Below are 8,532 nucleotides of genomic sequence, written 5' to 3'. Positions count from 1 at the left end.
TAGTTTCTTATAATCCGTTTGGAGGTTCGTAAGAGCAAATTGACTCGCGTCTAAGTCTACCTGCTTCATTGAATCCAAGTGACGAAGATGGTTGACTTCGTCATTCATCTCCCCCATCCTTTTATGGAGTCGATACACATTCACTTCAAGATCTCTTTCAGATTCCACTTGGCGAGCAACATCATCTCGAGACGCTGCTAGGGCTTTACTAAGAGCACCAACCTCAGCCCTAGCATTATCTCTTTCCTCGGAAAGATGCAGCATGCTATCCCTAACCCCAGGGATTAAGAAAGAACGAGCCTGTTGTAACTCTCCTTCCAAAAAGCGCACTCTAGCCTCTAAGTCCGAAGCATGTCCTCGAGCATCATGCAGGTTGTCACGCGTCCATAGAAGCGTATTATTAAACAGACGACGGTCATGATTGTACTTATTTTGCATATCAAACATCAGTGTTCTCTTTTCACGCCACTCAGCTGCTAAGGCGTTGTGCTCATCAGCACGAGCATTCCACTTTACGGCTTCTCTTTTCAATTTACCCACCAACTATGCAATGCGGGATTTCTGTCGTTCCCTTTCTTTCCGAAGCCATATGAGCTCGGGGACTCCACCCACTGAAGATAGGGTGGGGAGACTGAGACAGAACACCAAAGTACAAATAGGGAATCACGAGGAGTAAAAGACCAATAAAAAACATGAACCTGTGAGGGACGATACATTTATGCGAGCTTGCTCCAATTCGTTGCGGACTATAGCAAGTTCCGAATGGAGACTCTCCTCGGCATTACCCAGCCGCTCTTTTTACTTCAGGCGACCCTTCAGTTCACTTATTTCCATCTCGGCCGCTGATAGTTCTTCTTCTCTATGACGAAGCTTAGCCTCCAACTTTAAAGACTTTGCTTTAAAGAATTGGTATAGAACATAGTTACAATGTTCGCTCCTCATCATCTATGTCACAAACGACAAACATTATTATACCCAAGGGATCGGATATCGCGAAGAATACAATGTTCGTATATCATGAGGGAATCAGTACAAGGATTTACCTCTAAGACACGCTGCTGGGGAAAACCGTATTGGTACCCATCAGCTATGGCCATCATATCAGCAACAGAGAAGAGAGGGTCAACCACTAGGTTAGCTTCTGAAGCTCTCAGATTCTTCTCCCACATCTCAGCAACGCAGACTTCAGAAGACACTTGCATCATCTGACGAGTATAAGCGTCATAATTCTTCTCACCAGGGACCACTGGGGCAGGGTTGGGGACGAACATCAGATTTTTCTTCTTAAGCCAAGCCAAAATGGCATCTTCGCCTTCAGGCATTAGCGAGTAAGGGAAATCCTCTGAAGGAGATTCAACCGCAGACTTCCCTTTGGATGTTCTCCCCTCACTCGCGCAAGTCTCGACATCACCAGCCTCAGTATGACCACCGGCGTTTTCAGCCTGCTGACCGGTGGAATCTTCTTTACCGATATCCCCAAGCACATCCCAATCATCATTTTGGGAAAGCAATGAGAAGTCTTCGGCAAGACCCATGGAAGCATTCACATCAAAGGATTCCCCCGCGGAATATATCCTACCAAAAGAAAATTCAGGGGAAATAACGGGCAGAGTACCCACACCAACAATATTATCGCCAACAGGGGCAGATCCACCCCCGCCAGTACCACCAACGGTAATATTACCCTCAGACTCACCATCAACACCCGCGACAATTTCTTCTTCACCATCACCACCCGCGGCAACTTCTTCTTCACCATTACCACCTTCGTCATCAGGGTGAGAAGTATCGGTACGCTCTTCTCCATCGGACATTTCTTCATCCTCAGCATACCCTTCGTTTACAGGACTCGTAACCTCCTCATAAACCTCAGCCTCACCGGTAACCACAGTAGAAGATTGTTTGGGTCTAAGTTTCTTCTTCTTCGACACCTACAAACCAGTACACATCCCCATAAAGGCTCATTTTTTCCCTCACTTCAAAAATGAAAATTATTTCAAGCAAGGAAAAAGGGGCAAATAAAATAGAGAATATAAGAAGAAACTATACCTTGGAAGCAGCAGCACTCTTTGGTGGATGGGTAGCACCAGAACCCTCCTCCTCATCTCCATCAACGACATCAAGAGCGTAAGGAAAATTCATGCCCGCGAAATTCGGATGCCAAGGACAGAAATCTCCATAACGAGCAGGAGGAGTTTCACGAGGCTTGCTGTTTTCAGAAGGACGCCAACCGCGCGGACCAGGAATCCAACCATAAGCCCAAGGACCAACTACCTCAATAATAGTAGCATGTCATTCATAATCATGGTCACGCTTAATCCTTTCACGAGCAGGAAAGAGTTTCCGTTTAGCAGATCCCTCAGTACCAGGAACATACTTCAGCTTGGCATCACTCACCTCACTCAAAAGACGAATTTCACCACGAGGAGCAGAAATATTACGAAGACTAACACTCCACGGCTTACGGTTTCTACTGTTGACATAATCCCCAAAGGACCTGTTAAAATTCTGAGGAGTGTATCACTCTCTCTCAGCAGGATTTGGAACATAGCAGGTCATCATAGTCTCTCCCTTGCTTCGCAGGTAACATTCCTTCAGAGAACGAAGATAATTCCCAGATAGTTGTGACACGGAACGATTATGAGTGTTTGTGGAATATCCTTCGCGACTAGCCAACACGTCATAATAAAAGGAGTCACCCGACTTATATAGGGGCAACATGAGACCCGCCTCGAAGGCTCCAACCGTAGTCAATAGATGAAACTCGTCAAACTGATACTTAACAAGGATCTCGTAAGTGATATCATCGTCAGGGGCATAGAAGCGAACCTCAAAAGCTTGAAGCTCATATTTTTCCTTGAACATCTCAAGATCAATATGCTTGAAAGTGACCTTCTTCTTACCAACTGAAATGATGTGTATCACGGGGAAAGTTTCTTCTTCGTCTCTGGAATCAGAAGTAGGACTCAATTCCGAAGCTTTCCTTTTAGAAGGAAGATTTTTATACGGATCAGCTCTCGACATAGTACCCTTGGAGTACTTCCCTTTGAAAGAAACCGTGGGAGGAGGAGGCAAAGATTTCTGCGGAGGCACTGAAGGAGGAGCCATAGAACGAAGGGGCGGAACATCCAATGTTTCATTACGAGGAGGAGGAGACCGCGTGCTCCTAGAGTCATCACGAGGGGGAGCCTGCGTACTCCTAGAATCTTCACGAGGACGAGAAGGGGCACGGTTAACAGCATACCTAGACCCAGAAAGACCCTTCGGCACATCCCCTTTCTTAGTAGGCACAACCTTCGCACCAGAGGAAGATGAAACCCTATGACCCCGAGGATCCGATTGCGAAGACTTGTAAGGACCTTCCCCAAGTGGAGATCTGTCGGAATCTCGACGCGGAGGGGATCTTGGCGGACTAGACAGCGGGGTTTGGTAAGGAGCCCGCGGACGATCAGACATATCTACAAGGAAACACAAAAATAGTTTAGAGAAGAATACGAGGATATCACTAAAGATCAAAAAACCCATAATTGATGGTTCATCCGGATAAACATTAAAAACCCTAAGAACTAAAAATAACCAGAAATACTCCATCAAACTCCAGGGATAATACTTAGATACAGACTCACAGACTTTGTAATAAAGAACAGGGGCAAGCATATATGCTTCGACATGTGTATTCTTCATCACAAAGCCAAGAATACAGCAGCAGGAAACAAACGGGTAGATACATAGATAAATCAATAATGAGCAGCTAATGAAAAACCCCATACCTGTATAGAAGAGGACGACAAGCACCAACCACAGTCGAAGAAAGGAGGATCGGAGATATCAAAAGCTAGTTGTCTGCGATACAGGGGCAACAACAGTCGAGAGCGAAAGAGACAGAAAATTGAATGCTGTTATCTTCCTCACAAGAATGACGATAATAAATGACTAAAGAACAAGAAGAGGATGAACACTGAAAAGTTTTTTTTTCACATTCTCTTTCCTATTTATAAAGCCAGAGAAGACAATAACTGTCCCTCGTACCAAGGAGCAGTTATGGGGAAAGTTAATGCAAAGTGGGAAACGTGCCCGTATTTATAGGGGAAGATATTTCAGGAGAGATAAAACGTGTAGGACGACCTTTCTTCTTCTAAATTGCAAAATGCGCCCAAGTCAGAAGAAGAGGGCAAATTTTATGTACACCTTTCATCATCCACCACGTGTACAGAAAGAGACACGTGGAAGGCATGCAAAACAAGATATCAAAACATGATAACAAGCATCTCATCAGAAGATGCCACCGGTCAGCAGATCTGACGGTCAGGGAAAGAAGATCACAGAGGTATGATGGCTTAGAGGAGCACCAGATAATACCCCTTGGGTGTTAATACACTCAATCCCGAGGAAGATCCCAGATCAACGGCTGAGAGGAAGTTTGACTGACACAGATGTGACCAGACAAAGAGATACTTGTCTGACACGAGCAGACATCCATCTACCCGCATTAAATCCCAAAGAGATATACACGTGTCAATCAGCTCGCGGAAGAGGCGAGGATAACCCTTCGTATTCAAGCTTAGGCCGCAACATACGCCGAAGACCTCTGCGTAATGGGAACAAAGCACAAGAAGATAAGATTACAACGGCACCTCAGTAGTGGGACCCACGTTCCAACCCTATAAATACCCCTCTCCACTAAGAGAGAAGGGGTCGACCAATCCAGAGCAATTATAGGAGAATATAGGAGAGAGAAATATGAAGAGTAAGTAATCCCCCTACTTCCGCAGACCTATGTATACTCTAAAGTCATTCGACTATCTTTGTAATCATTCAATACATAGTGAAACACCAGCCCCGTGGATGTAGGCCTTAGTGCCGAACCACGTAAATCTTTGTCTTATTTACATTTCAGCATTTTACATTCAGCGTTGAACTTCATGTGCTTTACATTTATACTTGATTCTCTGTTTATTCCTTTATAAGAACATTATTTATGATAATATTCGACTAGACAATGACAAGCTTGAAGGCTTTGAGTCGATGAATCGATATAATCATCCCCTTTACACATACGACGTACAATTTTAGAATTAGAATGTATGCGAATATTGTTTGTGAACACGTGGATGGCTTCGTGATTTATGTGTTCACAATAAGCCTACGAGATTAGAATGCCTATTTTAGTCCTCTATATCTTGTGGGTTCAGGGTGATTATTGTTAGTGACATCTTGTGTGATTCTTAATTCTTCTTTACTTTTTTTCTCTACAGCTGAAAGAAATTATATTATGCCTCCAGTCCCAACTAGGAAGCATGAACCCGGTAACAAAAAGCTGAAAGGAAAAACGAAGACTCGATGATTTAGAGAAGTCTCAATCAGGAGATATAGTCAAGTATTTCAAAACCCCTCCGACAACAAATATTGAGAATGCCGCTGAAAATAAGAATTCCATTATCAACAACAACGATGATGACAACCATGACATGACTACATATGGTAACGGTTCCACAAGAGCTGATGATGATTTTGCTGACAGTGTTCCAAATATAATCGAAAATGGTGAAGTTAATAATGAGCATCAACCCTTGGATGTTTTTGATCCTGGAAATTAGAATGTTATTGATCAACCTTTGAGAGATAAGTTGGTGCAAAGGAGTCCTGTGAGAATTTTAAATCATGATTATCCAAGGGGTAAAAACAACGGAAAATGGATCATTTGTCCAAATATTTTTAAAACATGGTTCAAATGGACGAGTAAAAATTAGTATGGGTGAAATGGACACCAAAAAAATAGAAAGGATGAAACTGGATTCATCCTGACTTTAAATTAAAAAATAGCAAGGATGAAACTGGATGCATCCTAATGTAAATTAAAAATAAGAAAAAGTATTTGAAAATGGGTAGGATGAAACTGTTTACATCCCGGCTATTTTTACATTTTTGGCCATTTAAACAGTATCAAAATCTAAGTGTCCTTTTCACCCAGAAATTGTTGATTTTGGTCTTTTTAACCAATTTTGTGTAAAAACAAGAAGCGTTTCGCTGACACCTATTATACTCGAACTACGGTCAACAATGAGAATTACGATAGAAGTTGGCTAGTGTACTCAATGACCAAATATAAAGTTTATTGTTTTTGTTGCAAGTTGTTCAATATTCATGGAGAAACAAATCAGTTAGCTAGTGACAGTGTTCAAGATTGGGGAAACTTAAGTGGGAATATCCAGCGACATGAATCGCTAACCGATCACTTGACTTATATGAATAGTTGGTCTGAATTAGCAACAAGGTTGAAAACAGCTCAGACAATTGATAAAAATATTCAAGAGCAAAAATTAACAAAGAAGTGGAGCATTGGAAAAAAGTATTACAACAAATAGTTAGCCTTGTAAGACAACTAGCCAAAAGAAATTTAGCATTCCGTGGAGATAATGAAAAGATTGGTCAAGAAAGCAGTGGGAATTTTTTGGGATTTATTATATGGGAAGCAGAGTTTGATGAAGTGATGAAAATGAACCTTCATCGTATACAAAATAAAGACATCCGTTATCATTACCTTAGTGACAAGATTCAGAATGAGTTGATATTGATGTTAGTCGCTGAGACAAAACCATTATCATCAAGAAGATACGAGAAGCAAAATACTAATTAGTTATCCTAGATTGTACACATGATGTAAGTCATGAAGAGCAAATGACTCTTATTATTAGGTGTGTGGATACTTCTGCAACTCCGGTAAAAGTGGAAGAATTTTTTATGGGATTCTTAAAGGTGGACAACACAACTGGTCAAGGTCTTTTTGAAGTGCTTAAGGATACTTTGAGTAGTCTTCAGCTTGATATTGACAACATAAAGGGCCAGGGATATGACAACGGTTCTAATATGAAAGGAATACGTAAAAGCGTACAAAATAAGATGATTCAAATAAATCCTAGAGCATTTTATTCTCCATGTGATTGTCATAGTCTCAACCTTACTATTAGTGATATGGTGAAGTCAAGTTCGATAGGTGGTACTTTTTTTGCTGCAATTCAAAATATTTATGTGATGTTTTCGGCTTCACCAAACCGGTGGAAGATTTACCAAGATCATGTTAAAGGTTAAAAAAAAATCACGCTGAAAAAATTGGCAGACACATGATGGGAGAGTCGAGTACAAAGTGTTAAAGCAGTACGGTGTCAATCCCCAGAAATACGAAATGCTTTGGTTTATTTGACAGAGTATTGTGAAGATCAAAAGGTGAGGCATACTGATGGGAACATAATTAAACAAGATATGGAAAATTTTGAATTCTTGCTTAGTATGGTTATTTGGCATAATATCTTATCGGCCGTGAATAAGGTTAGTAAAATGCTGCAAACAGAAGATATTGATATTAATAGTGATATTCAACAGTTAAAGGGACTCACTTCCTATCTTGATACATATCGAGAAGATGGATTTCAACAAGGTATTACTCAAACTAAGATGGATTTCAACAAGGGATTGCTCAAACTGAACTTATTGCTGTTAAAATGCGCATTCAACCAGTTTTCTAATAGGAGCGTTTCATTTATAAAAAGTATCCATTTGGCGAAAGTGCGAGTAACGAGGTACGTCTACCACCTAAAGAATCTTTTAGAGTTAACTATTTCTTATACATATTGAAACTAGCTATATCTTTAATAAGTACTAGGTTTAAAAAATTTGAAATGTACGATGAGAACTTTGGATTCTTATTTAATGTGAATAAGATACACTCTGTTGATGATGAAAGCTTAAAAGAATCATGTATGAAGCTTGAAGGTTATCTGCAGCATGTCTCTTCAAAAGATATAGATGGAATGGATTTATTTTTGGAATTGAAAATGCTGACATGTATCGTTCCAACTTCTAAGAAAAAACCCAAAGATGTGCTGAATTTTCTGAAGACTATAGATGGCCCTTCTTCTTATCCAAATGCGTGGGTGGCTTTCGGGATCTTGTTAACTATACCGGTTACCGTTGCATCTGCATAAAAGAGCGTTTTCTAAGTTAAAGTTGATCAAAATTACCTACGATCCATTATGTCACAGGAAAGATTAAATGGGTTATCTATGTTGTCTACTGAACAAGCAATCACTGAAAACTTAGATTTTACATATATTATTAATGAGTTTGCTGCTAAGAATGTATAAAGAGAGTCGACTTTTGGCCAAGTATAATTGAGTTGCTCCTGGAAAGATCGAGTTTGTGGAAGTGTTAATCCATTTGTTGAATCATCCTGACCTTAGGAACATTGTGATCATTAATTAGCGAAAATAGGTATGTGCAACAACTTTAAATCTTTATGAGAGAAATTGTATGATGATCGCAGGCAAAAAATAATGAAAAGTACTGTTGATTTTGTTTGGTAAATGGATTTGTCTTAAATATGTTCTTCCTTTTCCTCACAAGTTATAATTGTGATGTCTATCATATTACCTCTGTCTGGATTGAGTTTGGATGCTAAATTTGTTACATAACTTGATTCATGTCATATCCATTCTTTTGTTGTGAGAATGTCATATGTAATTCTCGTGTTATTCC

At 40.4% G+C, this 8,532-nt stretch overlaps 1 protein-coding gene across 1 annotated transcript; it reads left to right on the top strand.

Moving 5' to 3' along the window:
- The first annotated feature begins 6,678 nt into the window (after nt 1-6,678).
- On the top strand, nt 6,679-7,982 carry LOC113350589 (zinc finger MYM-type protein 1-like). The gene is made up of 3 exons (XM_026594733.1): nt 6,679-7,084; nt 7,205-7,435; nt 7,639-7,982. The coding sequence occupies exons 1-3, from the start codon at nt 6,679-6,681 to the stop codon at nt 7,980-7,982; spliced, it is 981 nt and encodes a 326-aa protein (XP_026450518.1).
- The last annotated feature ends 550 nt before the right edge of the window (nt 7,983-8,532 follow it).

Source organism: Papaver somniferum, chromosome 2, assembly GCF_003573695.1.
Source record: "Papaver somniferum cultivar HN1 chromosome 2, ASM357369v1, whole genome shotgun sequence".
Taxonomy (NCBI): domain Eukaryota; kingdom Viridiplantae; phylum Streptophyta; class Magnoliopsida; order Ranunculales; family Papaveraceae; genus Papaver; species Papaver somniferum.
Note: the sequence above shows the minus strand (reverse complement) of the source record. Positions and strands in the feature narration are given on the sequence as shown.